This window comes from Eubalaena glacialis, chromosome 13 (assembly GCF_028564815.1).
Source record: "Eubalaena glacialis isolate mEubGla1 chromosome 13, mEubGla1.1.hap2.+ XY, whole genome shotgun sequence".
In the NCBI taxonomy this organism is placed as follows: domain Eukaryota; kingdom Metazoa; phylum Chordata; class Mammalia; order Artiodactyla; family Balaenidae; genus Eubalaena; species Eubalaena glacialis.
In genome coordinates this window covers 85812508-85834438 of record NC_083728.1, presented here as the reverse complement: position 1 = coordinate 85834438, position 21931 = coordinate 85812508, and the positions used below count along the sequence as shown (strand labels likewise).

Genomic DNA, 21931 nt, shown 5'->3' with positions numbered 1-21931 from the left:
GCCTTCCGGGGATACCTGTACCACTTCCTGCTATTCGTCCATCTGTTTGCGGACCCCAGACTCTTCTGGGCGTCCCCTCCGGATTAGCCACAGGCGGCTAACCACTGGGTCTGAATTCCGCCTTTGTCCAGTGAAGCCAAGTGGGGAGGGGCCGAGCAGACCCCCTGCCCCCACTGGAATGTCGGCTCGTGTGCGTCCCCAGCTCTCCCCGCTTTTCAGCCGCCTCCGCCGCTCACTTCCTGAGTCCCACTGATCCCACCACCCAAACGCGCACACCCGCGCACACACTCACACTCACACTCACTCCCCGGCGGCCTCGCTGCGGGCTCAGCGATCCTGGCCGCGGGCCTCGGGGAGAAGCGACCTTTTGTTATTCAAATCACACCCTCGCCGCGCGCCCGGGCCGCAGGCTCCGGCCCCGGGAATCCGTCCATTGATCCCACCCCACCCGGCATCCCCGCACCGCCACCGCCGTCACCGCCACCGCCACCGCCGCGGCGGCTCGGGCGCCTGCAGCAGATTTCGGGATTCCCCGGCCCCCGGGCGCTCCACCGCGCCGGGCCGCGCCTCCCCCGCCCCCGGTGCGCGCTGCGGCTCGGCGCGCGGCCCCCTCCCCTTCCCCGCCTCCCCTCCCCCTCCCCTTCCTTTCTCCGGACCAGCCTCGGTCCTGCCGCCGCCGCCGCCGCCGCCGCCGCCTTCCCCGGTCCGCGGGGGCCCTGCCGGCCGCCCTCCCCGCAGCATGGCACCATCCGGGCTGAATTAGCCGGGAGCAACGTTCGGGGCACGCGGGATCTCCAGGGGCGGGGGGGTGCCCTGCAGCCTCGGTCATGGATGTGAGCAAGATGGTAAGTGAAGAGCGGGGGCTCTGCCCTGGAACCTCCGCGTCCGCGTCCCCGTCCCTCCCCCCGTCCCTCTCTCCCTCCCAGTCGGCTTGATCCATTGAAAGTTTCTGGATGGTTGATCCTGCCTGTTGGCCCCAACTCCAGGCGTGCTGGAGGAGGGAGCGGGGCCAGGATTCTGGAGGCGGGTGGCCGACACAGCTGGGCTTCCCGGTTTCCCGCCGCGCTGCCGCCAGGGCTGCCCCGGAGAGCTCGCTAGACTCCAGGGAGAGAGGGCTGTTGAGCTCGCCTCCCACACTGGGGAACCAGCCTGGTGAAGGGAGGGCAGGGCTGCGGGAAGGGGGCTCGTCCTGTCTCCTCCAGAGCCCCTGCCCTCACACGTATTTGAGATTTATGGGAAGATTTTTGGACTGAGCCAGTGGGCAGGAGGGCACAGGTGGGTGGCCTGGGAGAGCAGTGAGGAGAAGCCAGGGCTTTAACCATCCTACAGGGTGAGGGGACAGGGATGGACCCCTTGGCACAGAATCATTGGAGGGGTGTTCTAGATTTACCACTTGTAGACCCTCAACTGCCTTGGTTTAGGGGGCAGCAGACACCATTGACTCTTAAGCATCTAATTCTCTGGAGGGAGCTGATTCTTCCCCCAGGACAGCCCTCCACTCCCCCAGGGGCACAGTAGGAGCTGAATACAGTGTTGTTCATTGATTGATTGAGGAGCAGCCCTGGGGGTTGGGGTGGGAGTAGCGGTGGGATGTGATTTGGGGGACTCTGAAGGGAGGGGTTCTCTGGGAGCACTTGGAGACCTGGGGCAGGTTTGTCTAGGAGTTCTGATTGACTCCCACTCTGAATGAAGATTTAAAGGTGTCCTTGAGATCACTACCACCCTGACCCTGGCTTTAGACCCACACCCCAGCCTTAAAACCTTTGAGGGCCGGTGCCTCAGGTTGGAGAGGTACCCCATGATGGCCTGTGCTTCGTGGGGGCCCCAGGGCTTCAGAGGAAAAGACCTGGGTTGGGGTGTGTCTGGGGAAGGGGGGCTCTGGATCTGCCTATACCTTAGGGAAGGGAAGGTACTGGAATTTCAGTTGGTCTTGTACAGAATTAGGCTAGTATTTCCCAGAAAGTGTCCTTTGGAAGTAGCCATCTCTTTGGAGAAGACCAGTAAGCTCCGTGCCTTGCCAAGCCTTTGGCATTCTGTCTTGGGTAGGCGACAGTGGGATACGGAGCAGAGGATGGGTGAGAGTCATTCCTTCCCGTGGCAGGAGACCACTCTCAAACTGAGTGCTGCCCCTGGGGCGAGGGGCCTCACTGGCTCTCATCTTTGTCTGAGGACACAAACCTGCCTATGGTTGGGCAATGCCAAGAGGCTGGACCACCATTCCCTATGTGTATCATGAAAGCTTATTTTCTCTGGGTAACTATTAGAAATACCCCTCAAAAAAGTCATCTATGCATCTGTGGGGGTGGGAAGGTGGAAAGCTGAGCAGCAGCCAGACCCTTTCCAAGAGATGTCTTAGCAAGACCAGAGTCACCTGTCTAGGCTATGGGGGAGGGCGGGTGGGAGGGACAGGGAACCTGAAGTTCTAGTCCAATGGCTGCCAAACCAGATCACCTCTGAGCTTCCTTCCGTCCCTGAGCTTAGATTCTTTCCAAAGGCTGGTCTGTGAGGACCAGCTTACAGGGTTTAGGGACCTCTGTCTCTAGAGATCTGGTCCACTTCTGACACTACCACCTCCCTCCATCCATCCCCTCTTTAACTCAACAGTGTTTATTTAATTCCTGTCATTTCTATAGCAAGTGCTGTGTGAAGGACACAGAAACGTAACGTACGGCCTCCTTGCTCCTCAGGCCCTTAGCATCTGGGTGAGGGGTCCAGAGAGATGCAGGCCAACCTAACAGCTATTAGTGCAGGCCCCGATCGGAAGGCTGTGGGGTCTGCAAAGGGATGGGCTGCAGAGTCCAGAAGAAAGACGAGGCCCTAGGCTGGGTCTTCAAGGCTGAGTGGAGTCGGCTCTGCTGAGAGCAGTGAGGGGCATTGCCTGTTGGGAGTCGCAGGAAGACAAATGGGCAGAACCCATTGGGTGAGGCTGAGGACATCTGGCTGGGACAGAGGTTTGAGATCAGGAAATGTTAAGATCGCTGGTTGGGGCCCAACCAGAAAGGCCTTGAACACCAGCCAAGACGTTCTGACTTTGACCTGTAGGCAGTGGGTAACCTTCAGAGAATTTTGGACACAGGAGAGGCACATGTGTTGCCTCTTTCCTCTTTTAGCTTGGGATCCAAACAAAAGTGATATTAGATTCTCATTAATCATTGAGCAGCCAAGCTTCCAGCCCAGAAACAATTGTTCTCAGCTCTTTGTAAAGAGCACAGACCCTGGACTGTGTAGCAACGAGAACCTTACCCACCCCAGGGAATTGGCATCTGCTTCCTATTCCTGCAAAAGGCCGAAGTTACTTTCTGTTCTGACCATGAAAGCCCCATCTCCGGTTTAAAGTCCTCATTCTGGGGGCCCTTGGCTCCAGGGTAGACCTCAAACCCAGCATTTCAGTCACATCCTTGGCAAAGCCCAACACCAGCCTTGGGGTTTCACTTGCTTATTGCTGAATGAGAAAAAGCAGATTATAGTTTATCCCTTTGAGCATGTTTCTTAACCTTTTAGCCTCGTGTGTAAAATGAGCCTTGAGCATCTTCATCAAGGTTGGAAATAATTCTTTAAGGCACAGGACCTAGCATAGTAAGTCCTCCATACATGGTGGCTATTATGATAATGATGGTCCCCAAAGTCTGATCTAAGATGACTCTGATCTCCCACACACACACATCCTTTATTTTCTTGATTGGCCTAAAGAGCTGAACTTAGGCTGTATTTCAGTTGACTGCTTTGGGGACCAATTCTCCCAGGTCTAGTTATCTTTCTGAATGAAGGTACAAATGAGTGGAGACAATGGATTCGCCAGCTGCTGTGACCCAATGAATTTTTGATGACATCAGATATCTGCCCAAGGGAGAGCTGGTTTAACCCGGCACTCAGGGGTAAAGTGCAGATGCCTTTTGGGGGTTGATGATGGGGGTCTGTGCCTTTACTGAATGCAGAGCATGAATGCACCGTGCTGTAATTAGGGGATCGGAGTCATCGCTGTCATTTCTTAGCAAAAGGACGTATAGTTTATGTAACGATTTATATTTACATAGTGCTTTTCAGGTTACAATGCATTTCACACCTGTTCCTGTTCACCACAACCCCATGAGAAAAGCAGGGCAGAAAGAATTAGCCACATTTTACAGATAAGAAAACTGAAGTTCAGGAAAGTGAAATCCTGGAGCAAGATGTGGTATCCCCAGTTCTCCACATCACCAAAATTATGACAAAGCCAATAAAAGGTACGGAAAAGGATTTAGTGAACAGATTCTAGGATGGACAGAAGCTGATCTAAAACGATGAGCTGGAGGTGGTGGCCTTTGGCCTCTGGGTCCCCCAGGGGAGAAGATTCAGGGAGAAGGGATTAGCATCCATCTATGTGGACTACACCCCTCGTCAGTCATCTACAGCTGTTTTTAATGCTTGGGGTTTCTTTATGAATCTTGGCTGCCTGCCTCAAATGTGAGACTTCTGACCCCTGGGATCTTCCAGCTTACACAGCAGGAAGATGGGAAGAGGTCAGGAAAAAAGCAGAGAAAAGCATCTCAGGTGTTCTGAGTAAATGATGTTGATGGTGGGGCAGGAAGAAGCTTCAGGCCAACCTGCCGCCTGCTGAGGTTCTGTCTGCTGAGGTTCGTGTGTATTTGCTGGGTCGAGGAGAGGCGTGGTAGAGGGAAGCCAGAGAGATCCCAGGGTAGAATGATGCCCAGGACTCTACCCACAGCTTGCATCAGCTAAGCCATGTGGAAAGGAAGGCTTAGTGTCTGAGCTAAATAACCAGTCAAAGCTGGACATGGATGACCGGCTTGGTGAAACCAGAGCAGTGTTTTCAGTTCTGGGTCACAAAATATCCGTTTAGTGGGTTGCAGCTAAGCATTTGAAAGAGTGAAACAGACTAGAAAACATCCAAGTATATTCCATGTAAGAAGGTTCATGAAATTGGTTTGGTTGTATACACACGCACACACAAGCATGGACTGGCCTTGTAAGATGTGCTTTTTACCGTGGTCAGAGTCAAAGAAGATTTGAAGCCTCTGACTAGAGGCTGTTCAGAGAGCGGTGAGGAGGATGTCAGCCTCGTAAAATGAGTAGTTCAGTCTGTGGAAGGAAAGACTGCAGAGAGGCTGATTGACAGCTGAGGGCTGTGGGGAGGAAGAGGTAGTTTATGTACTGGGGTGGGGGGGGCTCTGGGAGGTGGGGCTTTGGCTGGCCAGGACCGCCCCACAGCAGAACATCCTATGGCAGAATCAACTCCCTGAAGAGGGAGAGCACCTCCCTGGCCATTGGAGCTGCCCAAGGACCCTGGAGGAGCATGGCCTCCGAGTCCTCGCCAACCTAGAGACTCTGGCTCAGTGCTCAGACTTCAGGAACAGCCCTCAGAGACCTGTCATTCCTCGGCTAAGGTGTGGCTGGCCCCAGGTGAAAGGCAGCTCCTTTTCACACTGGGGAGCAGTTCCAGAGAAGTGAGCTTTATGCATCACCAAGCACAGTTTCTCAAACTGAGCAGAGCATCACGGACCAGCCACCTTCTCCAAACAGCCCGTGGAATAAGGTCAGGGATCAGAGATGACATTGGCCTCAGCCAAGTGCCAGTGGGGAAGGAAATCTGTTATTTGCCTCTTTTTAAAATGCTTACGAAAAAAAGAGTTTTTGATTTACCATCTGACTGCTGTCTCTTGTTGTCACTGAACACTAAGATTTTATCCTACCCGGATGAGGTTTCGTTCAGTTCAGACGCATGTTGAATCCTCACTGTATGCTCAGGCCCCTGGGGGGTGAGTGTTAAGATGTTGGGGACCCAGAGCTGAGGATGGCCGAGTTGTCTCTTGAAAGGCTTAGAGTCAAGAGAGGGAGACAGATTTCCTTGAAATGCTTTGAGTGGGAGGACTCATAGACATTTGTAGTTGATAGAACACTCCCACCCGGATTATTTGCTCCCTCAAAATAGCCTTGAGAAAGAAACAGGATTTAGTGTCCTAAGTTCAGATGCACATGTAGGTTTTAAGACAGCCCAGCCCACAGATGACCAATCCTCCCTGCCGACCAACCCTCCCTGCCGTCTTCCCCCTACTCCACTCCCCTCACCCCAAACCCCATCCCCCCAGACACAGCTGGGTGATTTTTTTGAAGAGCATGTCCAGGGCTGTTTCCGCTCTACCTTTGTCTTGTTTCTTGCCCTAGAGGTCCCAGTCCAAAGCCAGACAGGCACGTGGTCTGGCAGCTGCCCCTGAACCAAAGGATTTTCGCAGTCAGACAAAATTCATGTTCCCCGGGCTACCAAAGAAATTAAGCCATTTTAAGAAAAAAAAAAAATCTCCGTGTCTCCTTTAGATTCCTTAAATCCTAGTGAGTCTTTGATCTGGAGGTGATTGCTTGTGAGCAAATAGGACAGGGATTACAGGGTGGGAGGCATATTTATAAATGTGAGTGGGAGCCAGCACCGCCCCCTGCACACAGAGGATCAGGAGGTGACTTCTGTGTCCTGAGACTGCCCTACTCGCTGACCAGGGGCTTTGGAGTCACAAAGGCCAGAGGCTAAATCCTGATGCCACCACTTGCCACTCTAGGACCACGGACAGGTTAGCTGACCTTGCTATACATCAGCTAACTTTCTCGGATCGATTGGTGTCTGCCAACTTGTGAGAGGCTGAGATGGCCTGTTTACAGTTCTTGGCACATGGAGGGGCTTCGTAAGCCATGGCTATAATTATTAGTATTTTTGCTTATTCATTTAGGCAACAAATAAAATCTTTTTTTTTTTTTTTTGGATTTACAAGCAATCCTTTTGTTAATACTTTAAAAATTTATTATGTTATGGTCTCAGCATGGTTTGTATAATGTTGATTCTCTGGCATTTACTGAATCTTCCTTTATGGCCTAATCCATGTTTAATTTTTGTGAATGATCTATGTGCACCCAAAAAGGATGTCTGTTCTCTGTTGGGTGAAATCTCTTTATCTTTGTATTTTGCTTTTTGTGTTGTTTAAGCCATCAGTTTCCAAGAGGGACCAAATAAAATCTTGAAACTTTAGGTGAAGGAGTAGAACAGTCCTTCTTTCGGGACCACCCCTCTGCTGGTAATCAGGGCAATCAGACATGTTATAAGTAATTACAGTACATGTGATAAAACGCACAGGGTACTTTTGAGGGATGTGCTAGGGTGGGAGAGGGTGGGCTTAACTGCCTGGCACTAGAGGAAGGGGCTCACTGAGAAAACTGGAGGAGGAGGGGGAAGGAATTTGCCCAGAAGGTAAGGAAGGTAAGAGCATTCCAGGCAGAGAAAGCCACGAATGCAAAAGCGCAAGGTCACAAGAGCACGGGATGGGTTCAGGAGCCACCTGTTCTTTATACCAGAAGATTAGGTGTAGTCCCTGTTTCCGTGGGACTAGCAAAGTTCCCAGGACATGGGGTCTAAATCTTTATACCTCGGTGTTGTGTTTCCTGGAAAAAGGTGGTGTTTAAGCTGTGTTGTGAGTCTGGGGAGTGGTGATTTCATTGATGAAAATACATGACGCACAGTAGGTGCTGATTGAATGGGTGATGAAGTGATGAGAAGACATTCCGGTTAGGAGAGTGGCGCTGTGTGCAGGTGAACGGATGTTGAGTAGGTTTGTCAGGAGCAGGGCCAGAGGAATGAGAGAGGAGAGATGAGTGGGAGCAGGGAGTGAGGGTCCAAGTTAAAAATAATCAGCAGGTGTTGCATAAGTGAGGCAGTCTCCACTGAACAGTCAGACCCGAAAGTGCTATTCTGGCCAACAGGCTTACACCTGCTTCTGGTCCCAGTGCCTGGAGGTGGCCCTTGCTGGTGCCAGGATACGCATGGGAGCTGCACACCATGGGTGGGGGAAAGTTTTTTGGAGATGAGCATTTCATTAACTTTCTATCATGACCTCTCTTTGGAGCACGAGTTCAGCCTCATTTTCTGGGACCTAAAATAGCTTTCTTTTGCTGGATTTCTCCCAGGCTGGATTCTTAGGGAAGTAGTCTTACCAAGTCACTGCCTCCTTGGCCCCCCTAGCTCAAAGATCCGTGTCAGCAGTTTTAGTGCTGGACGGCGATTTTCCCAGTGCTGTCAGCTAGGGTCCTGGCTATCATCCTTTTTGTCCTGTGCATATGTCAGCATTGTCCCCTGAGTCAGCAGACTCTGAGTTCTTTCTGTGACAACTTTCTGCCTATGCTTTGACTTCTCAGCTCCCGAGGGGAGATGGCCATGAGTGTACTGGCCTCGGATGCTGTAATTTAGGAGGGCTGGGCTCCTGCACTTTTGGTACATTTTAATCTCACATAGCTGTAGTCATCAGCAGCTGTGGTGAGGAAACAGGTAACCCACAGAAAAACATTTAACTTACGCTAGTTTTCAGAAAATATGAAAAAGTGTAAAAAAAAAAAAAGCAAGATCAGGCATACTCCCACCATCCAAAACTACTAATAATTTGGTATAGATCCTTACAGACTTTTTTATTCATGGGTGTGAATGTGTACACACCAACACACATGCACGTGTGCTAGGTTGAACCATATGAAAGGGCAAAGAACTTTTTAGAAGTCAAAAATGGCCAAATGTTCATTTGATTTAACAAAATACAAGCATATACACATAGACAAATACATATTTAAACAAAATGGGGCCATGTCATAATACAGTTTTGTAAACTTGTATTTTAGCTTTCACTACACTTTAGATCTAGAAACAGTTATATCAGAGTGGTGAAGGGCCTCGGTCCTGGAGTTCAAATTCTGTAGCCACCACTTACTCACTGGGGCAGGGGACCGAGGCTCCCTGAGCCACAGTTTTCCCACTTGTGTAGTGGGATAATCACAGTAACCTCCGTATAGTGTTGTTGTGAAGGCAGATTCAGCAACTGTTAGCAATTCATATTTCCAGATGAGTAGAGCCATGTATCGTTTCATTGTAATCACTCTCCCACTAATAGACATTTAGCTGTATCCGTTTTCCACAGTTGAGGTAAGATCCTTAAACACATATCTAAGTGTGTCTATCTGGTCACTGCTTTACACTTTAATAACTTGGGCTTTAAGATTTGGGCTTGGGACTTCCCTGGTGGCGCAGTGGTTAAGAATCCGCCTGCCAATGCAGGGGACACGGGTTCAAGCCCTGGTCCAGGAAGATCCCACATGCCATGAAGCACCTAAGCCTGTCCTCCACAACTACTGAGGCTGCGCTCTAGAGCCCCAAGCCACAACTACTGAAGCCTGTGCACCTAGAGCCCGTGCTCCCCAACAAGAGAAGCCACCGCAATGAGAAGCCTGCGCACCACAGTCAAGAGTAGCTCCCACTCTCGGCAACTAGAGAAAGCCCGCGTGCAGGAACAAAGACCCAACGCAGCCAAAAATAAATTAATTAATTAAAAAAAAAAAGATTTGGGCTTTTCAGAATTTTTTTAATTGGTGTGTTTTGGGCTGAGTGGTGCTTACAGGGAAAGTTGCTTGGACGGTTCTCTCTTCCGTTGCCCTATAACTGTACGCTAGGCTCTCTGGGCCCGGCCTCCTCTTCTCTTTTTCACACTCCGGCAACACTGCCATTGGGCACTGGCCCCCACTTTAGTGCCGGGTGCTGGCCTCTCCCCTGAATGCCCCTACAGGCCCCTTCTCTAGGCCGGCTCACTGGGTCCAGGGAAGGGCCGCCGGGTCTGACCCATTCAGCCTGGTTCGATGCTCACCCCACCCTCCCTACAACCTGCACCCACCAACCCCTCCTCCCACGGGCTGTGTACACAATGCCACCATCTTTCTCCCCACCTAGATCACTCTCTTTGAAGCCAGGACTTAAGTCTCACTCATCTGTGAGTTAACTTAGTACAGCACCTGACATAGGTGCTCAGTATTTGTTTGGTGGATGAATTTATTGAATGAATACAATCATGACTGACTAATTAATGGCAGGACTTAAATAAACAGAGGTGGTTTGGGGAGGATGGGGTTAATCTAGGTTATAGGGGTGGCTTGAAGCAAAGGCTTGGGGTGCAGTTGTGAGCCCCTGGATGTGTCTGGCATCGCTGGAGCTGTGCTTTATTTTTATTTATTTATTTATTTATTTGACCGTGCCATGCGGCATGCGGGGTCTTAGTTCCCTGACCAGGGATCGAACCCGTGCCTCCTGCGGTGGAAGCACGGAGTCTTAACCACTGGACCGCCAGGGAAGTCCAGGAGCTGTGCTTTAGAAAGAGAGGTCTGGCCATGTCATGACCACCAGGTGCTGGTAGCCCAGAAACCAGCAGGATGTCAGGCCTGGGTGCCCAGCAGGGGTTCACCCTGCCTGGGCCCTTTGGGTGTCTCCCTCTACACCCCTACACTTCTCCTGAACCTTGTGGCTTTTCCCCTGAGGAAGGGCTCTCCTTCATCCCTCGAGAAACAGAAGTGAGAGTTTCTGGCTGCTCTGATTTCTGAGGAAGTCACATCGCAGCCCTACAGCTGATGACGAAATCCACCTACAGAATTAGCAACCACCCGTCTCTCCACTTTAGAAAACCGTTTAGCAAATCCACCCCAGCTCGTTATTACTCCCTGGGTCCGGGGCTGGAAATATCCTTCGGGTTTCTGCCTGCCAGCTGGGACAGTTGATGGCCTCCCGGGGGTAGCCAGATCCTGCCCTACTCACTCCACTCTCTTCTCTTTGGGTCTGACCTGAGTTCAGTGAGCCAGTGCTTTAGTTATACGTTAATAAGGACTTCGGTTCCTGGAACCTTGGGCTTGACATTGACCTGTGTGTTCTCTCAGTGGAAATGAGTCAGAAAGATCCTTCCCAGGCCTGGAACGATGTTGCTGGGATGGATGGGCCTGAAATTGGAGTGAGATCTTGGTTCAAATCCTGGCTCTGCTACTTACCAGCCAGGTCATCTAGCTAGTCAGGCATCACAACCAGCTGGACAAGTCACTTAACCATTCTTGAGTCTCAGTTACCCCATCTAGTCAATGGAGGTAGCAGTCTCAGTGTTACTCTAAGGGTTACATGAAAGAAGGCGTGGAAATGAATCTGGGATCTATTACAGGCCAGGAGAGGTTAATTGAAATAGAGGATTAGCACCTGAGCCACAGTGAGGTAAGTGACTCTTTAGTCTGTGTTTTTAGATAAGAAAATTGAGAACCAAAAGGAGGGAGGGGGTGACAGGAGAGAAGGAAGGAAGGTGAGAGAACTGAGGAGGGAGTCTGGATGGGTTTTTTTTTCTTCTTTTAAAAATTGAAGTATAGTTGATTTACAATATTGTGTTAGTTTCAGGTGTACAGCAAAGTGATTTGGTTATATATAGATATATGTATATATCTATTTTTTTTCTTTTTTTTAAATTTATTTTATTTTTATTTTATTTTTGGCTGCATTGGGTCTTTGTTGCTACGCACGGGCTTTCTCTAGTTGTGGCAAGTGGGGGCCAATCTTCGTTGCGGTACGCGGGCTTCTCATTGTGGTGGCTTCTCTTGTTGCGGAGCACGGGCTGTAGGCTCCCAGGCTCAGTAGTTGTGGTGCACGGGCTTAGTTGCTCCACAACATGTGGGATCTTCCCGGACCAGGGCTCGAACCCGTGTCCCCTGCACAGGCAGGCGGATTCTTAACCACTGCACCACCAGGGAAGCCCTATATCTATTTTTTAAATTCTTGTCCATTATAGTTTATTACAAGATATTGAATATAGGTCCCTGTGCTATACAGTAGGTCCTTGTTTATCTATTTTATATATAGTAGTGTACATCTTTTAATCCCATGCTCCCAATTTATCCCTCTCCTCCCTTCCCCTTTGGTAACTGTAAGTTTGTTTTCTAGGTCTGTGAGTCTGTTTCTATTTTGTAAATAAGTTCATTTGTATCTTTTCTTTAGATTCCACATATAAGTGATATCATATAATATTTATCTTTTTCTATCTGACTTACTTCACTTAGTATGATAATCTCTGGGTCCATCCATGTTGCTGTAAATGGCATTATTTCATTCTCTTTTTTTATGGCTGAGTAATATTTCATTGTATATATGTACCACATCTTCTTCATTCATCTGTTGATGGACACTTAGGTTGCTTCCATGTCTTGGCTATTGTAAATAGTGTGGCTATGAACATTGGAGTGCATGTATCTTTTCGAATTAGAGCTTTCATCTTTTCTGGATATATGCCCAGGAGTGGGATTGCTGGATCATATGGTAACTCTATTTTGAGTTTTTTAAAGAACCTCCATACTGTTTTCCATAGTGGCTGCACCAGTTTACATTCCCACCAACAGTGTAGGATGGTTCTCTTTTCTCCACACCCTCTCCTGCATTTATTATTTGTAGACTTTTTGATAGTGGCCATTCTGACCGGTGTGAGGTGATACCTCATTATAGTTTTGATTTGCATTTCTCTAATAATTAACAGTGTGGAGCATCTTTTCATCTGCCTTTTGGCCAGATGGTCTTCTTTAGAGAAAAGTCTTTTTGGGTCTTCTGCCCATGTTTTGATTGGGTTATTTGGTTTTTTGTTATTGAGTTGTATGAGCTGTTTGTATATCTTGGAAATTAAGCCCTTGTCGGTCGCATCGTTTGCAAATATTTTCTCCCAGTCCCTAGATTGTCTTTTCGTTTTATGATTTCTTTTGCTGTGCAAAAGCTTGTAAGTTTGATTAGGTCCCATTTGTTTATTTTTGCTATTGCCTTGGGAGACTGACCTAAGAAAACATTGCTAAGATTTATGTCAGAAAATGTTTTGTGTATGTTCTCTTCTAGGAGTTTTATGGCATCATGTCTTATATTTAAGTCTTTAAGCCATTTTGAGTTTATTTTTCTGAATGGTGTGAGGGTGTGTTCTAACTTCATTGATATACATGCGGCTGTCCAGCTTTCCCAGCATCACTTGCTGAAGAGATTGTCATTTCCCCATTGTATATTCTTGCCTTCTTTGTTGAAGATTAACTGACCATAGGTGTGTGGGTTTATTTCTTGGCTCTCTATTCTGTTCCATTGATCTGTATGTCTGTTTTTGTGCTAATACCATGCTGTTTTGGTCACTGTAGCTTTGTAGTATTGTCTTAAGTCTGGGAGCGTTATGCCTCCAGCTTTGTTCTTTTTCCTCAGCATTGCTTTGGCAATTCTGGGTCTTCTGTGGTTCCATATAAATTTTAGGATTATTTGTTCTAGTTCTGTGAAAAATGTCATGGGTAATTTGATAGGAATTGCATCAAATCTGTAGATTGCTTTGGGTAGTTTGGCCATTTTAACTATATTAATTCTTCCATTCCAAAAGCATGGGATATCTTTCCATTTCCTTGGATCATCTTCGATTTCCTTTATAGTTTTATAGTTCTCAGCATTTAAGTCTTTCACCTCCTTGGTTAGGTTTATTCCTAGATTTTTTGTTTTTTGTTTTTTTGATGTGATTTTAAATGGGATTGTTTTTTTACTTTCTGTTATTTCATTGTTAGCGTAAATAAATGCAACAGATTTCTGTATATTAATCTTGTATTCTGCTACCTTGCTGAACTCATTTATCAATTCTAATAGTTTTTGTGTAGAGTCTTTAGGGTTTTCTACATAGAGTATCATGTCATCTGCATATAATGACTGTTTTACCTCTTCCTTTCTGATTTGGATACCTTTTATTTCTTTTTCTTGTCTGATTGCTGTGGCTAGAACTTCCAATACTATGTTGAATAGAAGTGGTGAGAGTGGGCATCCTTGTCATGTTCCAGAATTTAGTGAGAAAGATTTCAGCTTTTCACTGTTTAGTATTATGTTGGCTGTGGGTTTGTCATAAGTAGCTTTTATGTTGAGATATGTTCCCTCTATGACCACTTTGGCAAGAGTTTTTATCATGACTGGATGTTGAATTTTATCAGATGCTTTTTCAGCATCTGAGATGATCATGTAGTTTCTATCTTTTGTTGATGTGATGGGAGTCTGGATGTTTTGTCCTCATATTTCCCTTGCTTCCCCCAGACTCCTGCCCCCACCTCATCCCCCGAAAACAAACACATCGACCACCAAGTCCCTGGTGCCCATGTTCCGAAAGCAAGCACAGGTCAACCCCACCTCTCCTTCCTGCAAGGCCTCAGTGAAGAAGAAGAAGAAGAAGGGCACCAAAGTGACCAAGTATATCTGAGTACTGAGTCCATCAAGGTCCAAACTGTTTTAAATCTGGAAAGGCAAAGAGAAGGAGGAGAAGAGTTGGTATGAGGAAAAGTGAAAGGGATGGAGGAGAATTGGCTGGGAGAAGAGGAGGCAGAGGGCCAGCTGAATTTCCTTCCTCGATGGGTGCTGGTGCTGCTTCCAGAGGCCTGTGCGTCCCTGCAGTCTAAGCAGCCCTCCACTTTCCTCAACGGTACTTCCTGCCTTCTCTGCTGCCCTCATGCTGAGCCCTTGACCTCGCTTCCTAGTTCACTGTGAAAGGAGATGCAATCCCAAGAGAGCTCACACAAGCTGTCTCCAGCGCACCTGCCTACACCTGTGTCTGTACTCTCTGTGACCTGGCCTGTTACTCTAACAGGGTGGCTGCCTCCTGTTGTGCATTGGACCCCTTCCCTATCCCAGCGACCCTCTCCCTTCTCTCCCCTCACGTCTATACAGACAGATTATACCTTCTCCCATTTAAAACAAGGAAACCTAGACCCTACCTTCTTCTTTCTCTGCCCCCCTTACCAGCACTTGCTGCCTCCAGTGCCCCTGTTACCCCTTTTCTCCTGAATCCCCCATCAGGCTCTCTCTTCCACTCCACCAAAAAGCCCTGGTGAAGGTCACCATGATGTTCAAGGCAGTGGTCAGTTTTCAGCTCTCATCCTGTTTGATCTATCAGCAACGTCCAACACCACTGAAGTTCAAGTATGTTTCTTCATGCAGTTCCAGGAGGCCACACCCTCTCCTGGTTGCTTTTCTGTTTCCTTTACTCATTCCCTCATGTCTGTCTTTCTTGAATGTTGGGTGTACTCAGGCTGTCCCCAGACTTCTCATCTGGACTTAATCCTTGGTGATCTTATCCATTCTTAAATCCCATCTCTATATGTGCTGATGACTATCAAATTGATGCGTCTAGCATGAACCTCTCCTGAATTCCAGGCTTGCACATCCCCCGGCTCATTTACAGCTCTGTCTGGATATCCAATGGACATCTCTTATTTAACATGTCCAAAAACAAGCTCCAATCTGCCCCGCCCCAAGCCTGTCCTCCCGTGATTCTTTCCATCTTGTTAATGGCAACTCGGGCCCTCTCGTTACTCTGGCAAATAATTATGGTGCCTTCCTTGACTCCTTCCTTCCTCATACCCCACGTCCAAACAGCAGCAAATCCTGTCAGCTCTGCCTTCAAAATGTATCCGAATCCCACCACATCTCAGCACCTCCACTGCTGCCAGCCACATCTGAGCCACCATCATCTCTGGCCCGAATTAAAGCAGCAGTGTCTTAATCATCTCCCCTCCGCTTGCAGGCTGGTCCCTGCAGCCTCTTCTCAGCACAGCAGCCAGAGGGATCCTCTAAAACACTGAGTCCGATAATGTCACCCTTTTGCTCAAAAAGAAAAAAAAGTGAGGGGGGCTCCCCTGGTGGTCCAGTGGTAAAGAATCCGCCTTCCAATGCAGGGGACGTGGGTTCAATCCCTGGTCGGGGAACTAAGATCTCAGGTGCCGCGGGGCAACTAAGCCCACGTGCCGCAACTACTGAGCTCCGCGCCTCAACGAGAGAGCCCGCGTGCCACAAACTACAGAGCCCACGCACTCTGGAGCCCGCATGCCACAACGAGAGAGAAGCCCACGCACTGCAACTAGAGAGAAACCAGAGCAGACCCTGCGCCGGAACGAAAGTGATCCCATGTGCCGCAACTAAGACCTGATGCAGCCAAAAAAAAAAAAAAAAAAGGAAAATAAATAAATAAAATAAAGAAATGTTAAAAGAAAAAGAGAATTGTCTCGCTTTAATGTGAAACCAATAGGAAAGGATCTTAAAAAAAAAAACCTCCCAGTGGCTCCTGTCTCTCTCAGAACAAAAGCTGGTCCTTAAAGTAGCCCCTTGTGATCTGGCCCCTCCCACCTCTGACCTCTCAGCGCCAGCCACGCTTAACCTCTAGCTGTTCCTCATACCTGCCAGGTGGGCTCTGCCTGCAGCTATTCCCCCAGGTGTCTGGCGGGCTTGCTTCCTCATCACCTACAAATGCAGCCCTTTGTCTCCTAGTACAGCCTTCCCTGATGACCCTGTGTAAGGTGCTAACACCAGCCTAGTATGCGCCAGCCTCATTGTCGGCCTTATTTTTCTTCCATAGAGCACCATCTCACGTACTGTGTATTTTAATTATTTACCCTCTCTCTCCCACTAAAATATGAGATCCACAGGACCAGAGACATCGTTTTTTGTTCACGGCTGTACCCCTAGAGTAGTGCCCATGATAGGCCTTCAAGAAATATGTGTTTAATGAATGAGTATGAAAAGAATTCAGAGCAGTTGCTCCCTGAGTTTAGGGAAGACTGGAAGAATCCAGTGGCCCTTAGGAATCAATGAACCATAATCAGGCAAAACAGAGAAATAGGTGACAGAGAGCAGGGCTGGGTATCTTTTGGAAGAAAACAGGTGACCATCTGTACTGGGCTAGTTCTATAGTTAGCCAGAGTATATGGCAGGAGAGCTCTTTTTCTGAGGTTTATGCAACAGATGTGGTTTTGTATAAATCACACTTCTGTAAAAGGAATCCTATTTTAAATGTACTAGCAGAGACTGCTATTTAAAGGAATCTGATGTCAAATTCTTTTGTAAAATGACTAATCTCCTGATTTGTCCTTAGTGTCAATTCATATTTTCCGGAAAAAAAAATTATATTTACTTAAATCAAGGTATGCTTGTCTGAGCTGAGGAAATCTCTTCATTTTCCATTTTTCCACTTTATTATTATAAAAGTAAATATTATAATATAAAGTCTTTATTATTCCCTTTTTCTTTGCTCCTCCCATTCTTCCCCCTCTTCATTCCTGCTTTTCCTTTAGCTGAGCTTTTTTCCTCCCTTAGACTGTGACATAGAATGTTCTTCTGTAACACGGCCGGATTTAGAGTGTGATGAACAGTGGCCCTTTCTCAGACCAGATGAGTCCAATCCTGGGTGGAGCAAAGGAATCTGTTAGGGGTGGGTGAATGCGTACGGGGGGTACAGGGGTCAGTTCTTAGGTGATATTCAGGTACAGCCAGATTGGAGAACCACTGACCAAAAAAACACTGTGTTGCTATTTGAGGCTGCTGAATGAGGCTGGACGGGCATCCCCTATGGGGCTTTTTAAAAAAATATATTTATTTATTTATTTATTTTTGCTGTGTAGGGTCTTCGTTTCTGTGCGAGGGCTTTCTCTAGTTGCGGCGAGCGGGGGCCACTCTTCATCGCGGCGCGCGGGCCTCTCACTGTCGCGGCCTCTCTTGTTGCGGAGCACAGGCTCCAGACGCGCAGGCTCAGTAATTGTGGCTCACGGGCCCAGTTGCTCCGCGGCATGTGGGATCTTCCCAGACCAGGGCTCGAACCCGTGTCCCCTGCATTGGCAGGCAGATTCTCAACCACTGCGCCACCAGGGAAGCCCCCCTATGGGGCTTTGCAGAAGGTGCTTGATGTGAATTCGACCATAGACTGTGACTGGACTGGCTGATTTGTCTGGGAGCTGGAGTTCAGGGCTCTGGACTGTCCCCTCTCGGTACGTCACCCACCTGCGGAGATCTCAGAGGAGAGCGAGCTCCTGGGACCTCTGCCTGATGGAGTTTAGTCCAGGTGCTCTCAACAGTGTCTGCCTGCAGTGACCTTGGACTTCACAGGCCCAACATCCAATCTGTCTCCCTTCAGACTGGAACAGGTTCTTCCCGAGAAAAAATAAAACTGTGTATTATGGGGGTTTGGTGGGAGGTGTGTGAGCAACTAAGACCAGAACCTGCTTCCATGACAATAGTACAAGCTGATTTGTTTAGAGGTTGTTTGACCTCAGGGATGGTCTTCTTCAGGTACCCACTCTAGGTTTTCTGAAAAACTTTCTCCTTTTGGTTCTCATCAGAGGTCAGAGCAGGGGTTTAGTAAACAAGTTGGCTCTGGCTAAGAGTTCAGTTGTAACCATATAGGTTGTAGAGTGTAGAGCATGTGCCCGACTGGTGTGGCTGGACCTCTCCAAGCCCACTTGTTTACCTATAAAGTGTGCCCAGCTCCCTCACCAGGGTTTCTCAGCATCAGTCAGACTGCAAATGAAAGCTCTTTGCAGACTGTGAAGGGCTAGACAATAAAGGAGAAATGCTATTGTCATTATTTTCCATGCACACCTGGTCTTCACACATTTGAACGAGCCAAACAGGTGAATTGGGAAGATCTAAGGTTACCGAATTCATTGTTGGAGTCAAGTAACATATCTTCCCGCAGCTGCCCTCTTGTGTAAAATGGGACCCTAGTTATTTATAAATTGCATTTCGGGAAATCTGGGTCACAGTCTTGTGAAGACCGCCATCTGAAGTGAGAAGTGAAGCTAAAGAAGGAGACGCGAGGGGTGTCGCTGAAGCCACGTGGGAGAGTTTGGATTTCACGAGATCAGGGACCCCTCGCTTTCTCAGCTGGGAGAACTCAGGAGGAAGTTATTCTTTCTGCTTTATTTGGGTCCGTAGTGGTGGAGAGTAGAGGTAGAGGGTCAGTTATATAGTAATATGGGGGTGAGTTTGCTGTAGAAATAGAAGATAAAACAGAGGTTTGGGGGGCGGGAAGTGGCAGGCTCTGGCATTGTCTAGGTCTCTCAAGTGCCTCCCGGCTCATTCATTTGACAAGGAGACACTCTTAGGAATGGGGTCTGGGAGAGGCACGGAGCTGAGGAAGGGTGGGTCCTATGCTGTGCCACCACCTCCCCCCTGTGTCTTGAGAGAGTCAGAGCAAAGTTGCTCTGTGCTGCTGAAAGAGAAGAAACAAAACTAATCTTCCCATTAGAAATCTGGGAGGTGGAGAGTGCTGGAGAGCATGGTGGGGGGAGGAGAGGAAGTTGAGCAATGCTGGTGATTTGGGGAAAGACACAGCTCAGGGTTTCCACTCTTGCAGACCAGCTGTCTATCTGGAAAGCAAGGCCATTGCGAAAGGCCGCTCGAGCTTGGCTCGGTGCCTCCTGAATGATCGGGATGCGTCTGATGGGCCTGCCCCAGCATCACTTTCTAGGCAGAGGCCTGGCCCTAAGAGGGACTCTAATGAGTTCTCGGTGCAGCCCCTGTGAACGTGGCGGTGCAGTTTGGGTCACTAGGAAGGCAGAACCAAGGCTTCCTCTGTGACAAGAGAAACAGAACGGTGGGGGCCAGGGCATGCCTGTCTGAAGCCACAGCCGCCTGCAGGTGGGGAAGAGGGAAGATGGACCAGCATCTCCTTTTCCCTGAGACCCGGCGTCTCAGTATCTAACCCTCGTGCCCTACATCCTGGGACCTTCTGAAGGCCCACGTGGGTACCCTGTGGTTGTCACAGACACTCTCCCTTGGGGGGAGGCTGCTGGTGTGCACAGTGGCTGAGACCCACAGGAGACATTGGGCTGCTCAAGTTGGTGGGTGACCTGAGCTTGGGTTACACTGCGGGACAAAGTGCAGGGAAGATGCTGATCTTTGCCGGAGGATATGCAGGATGACCTGGCTGAAGGGGACTCTTCAGTAGTCCTGATAAATGAGGGAGGGAAGACGGAGCTTGTTGGCTTCTTCTCCGGTCAGGAGGACACGATGGGGTCCCCCTTTCTGTAATCAGTTGCCCCTGTGCTGGATGGTCTGATTCAGAGTCTGTAGGAAATTTCTGGGGACCTTTGGGGATGCAGAGCTGGGGGGTCTCTCCCAGCATAGTGGCAGAGAAAACAAGAGGATGAGGGCTGCACGACAGCAAGGGGCCCGGGTTGCCCTGGGAAGGCCTCTCAGAGGCTTGAAGGTACAGGAGGGAGGCTGCTCCCGTCAGCTCTCTCACTCTGTCCCCGCAGATGCTGGAACCGTGGCTGAAGAGGAGCCTTGGGAACTGGTAATGAGGAGGCAGGTGGGAGAGGGGTCTTGTCATATAGAAAGGGAGATCACTTCTCTGGGGATTTACGAGCATCCTGGATAGCTTTCAGAGAAGGAAATACAGGTATTTGTCTCTGGAAAAAGAGTGTTCTTTGCAGCCTCTCTATACCCGATCTAGAAAGATTGCTGACGGGGAGTCTGTATTTCTTGTCTATGTGACCCCATCAGGGGATGGAGAACCAGCCAGGGAGCTGGTTCTAAAGGGGGTCACTGGTGGGGGAGGGGGGCCTGGAGTTGAGGGGCTGTTCATACACCCCAAGAGCCCCAGCGCTGAGCCCCGGGCCCTGGGAGGGGAGGAGACGTCCGTTCTGTCCCCACTGTCTCCCACTCCTCCTCCTCCCGTTCTCTGCTCCCCTCCCCACCCTCCTGCAGCGGTTCTTGCCCAGGTCACCCGTGACATCCTTGTCGTGTGCAGTGGCTAATCCTCAGTCCTGGTGCCCCCGCCCCTTCAGCAGGGGTCAACACAATTGAAGCTCCCTCTAAGCTGCCTCACTTTCTTCCTCCGGGAGAGAGGTCACCTGCTGCCTCCATTCCCCTCCTGCCTGGCTTGCTGCTTCATCTCCCTCTCCTTCCCTGGTTCCTCCTCGTCTTCCCGATGCGGATGGAAGGGCCCAGGGCTCCATCTGGGCCTCTTTTCCTTTTCAAAAACAGAATCAGATCCTGTTCCTCCTCTGCTTAACGTTCTTAATGGCCTTCAAGGCCCTGCCTGGTCTGGCTGCTTCCTGCCCTCCTCTCGCTCTGCTCCAGCCTTACCAGCCTTCTTGCTGTTCCCCAAACACACCAACCACACTGGCTTCTTTCACTTCACATAATACTTTTAAGATTCATCCTATAGTTGGCATGAATCAGTAGTTTTTTCCTTTTATTTCTGAGTAGATTTCCGTGGTGTAGCTATACCGCAGTTTGTCCCCTCGTGGAAGGACATTGGGATTGTTCCCAGTTTGGGAAGGTGATGAAGACAGAACCTGGTTTCTTTTCATCCTCACTCAAGGGTCCCCATCTGGCCCTGAGACCTTCTATTTCACGGGTGTTGGGAACTAACATATTTGAAGACACCTGTGCCCTTTCTTCCCCATCACTCTTCCCCACCACCACTTTCCCTGATTTCTGTTCTCTCATCTGACCTTCTGTGGTTCACCATCCTAGCTGGTTTCCTTTGCACATGCCCACTTGATCTGTAATTCTCTTAGAATGGGGCGCCCGGAGCTGAACGCATTATTCACTGCCCAACAGCCTCTCCGCACGTGGTAGGATGAATCAGTACTCCAGGTGAGGTTGAAAGCTGTAAAACCAAGCATTGGCTCTCGTTCTAGATCTTATAATTCTGTTGATGTAGCTCAAAATGAAATTACCTTCTTAAATTTTATTTTATTATGGTGGCCACATCGTACTGTTAACGAACTTACCGGGAATGAGTTCGGTCCTTTTCACCTGGTTTGCTGTTCGCCCGTATGTACTAGGATTCTGGGCCCAGGAATATTCTGTTTTGTTGTTTTTCGCCCATGGTCATGGTCTACCAGTGTCATCCAAATGCATTTACTCCCAACATCAAGATGATGGTAGCCAACAACCAGCACCTGTAAGGGCGGACATCTACCCTCATGGACCTCCCCATCTAGCTCAGGGGACACCAAACTTTTTCTGCCAAGGGCCAGATAGGAAATAGTTTTGGCTTTGTGGCCAGCTTCTCCTCCCCCCTCCTCCCCCTCCTCCTCCTCCTTCCTCCTCGTCCACCTCCTCTGCTTCCTTTAAAAATGTAAAAACCAGGGGAATTCCCTGGCGGCTCAGTGGTTAGGACTACGCACTTTCACTGCCGGTGGCCCTAGTCGGGTAACTAAGATCCCACAACCAATCCCAGCTCATAGGTTATACTCAGGCTGCAGGTCAGGTTTGGCTGGCAGTCAGTAGTTTCGACCCCCAGTAGCCCCTGTTCTTTCTCATCCTTGTCAATGAGATGTTATAAGA

The 21931-nt window shown here is 49.1% G+C and overlaps 1 protein-coding gene across 3 annotated transcripts in view; it reads left to right on the top strand.

Annotated features, from left to right (window-relative positions):
• Positions 1 to 21931, top strand: part of HIP1 (huntingtin interacting protein 1) — a 152854-nt gene that overhangs the window by 68132 nt on the left and 62791 nt on the right. Inside the window, exon 1 of one of the 3 annotated variants that reach the window (XM_061210337.1) lies at positions 665 to 845. The exons of the other annotated variants lie outside the window; for them this stretch is intronic. Coding sequence (XP_061066320.1) covers positions 828 to 845 — 18 coding nt within the window. The 5' untranslated portion in view covers positions 665 to 827. Of the gene's footprint in view, positions 1 to 664; positions 846 to 21931 lie in introns of those variants that run through there. 3 annotated transcript variants of the gene reach the window in all.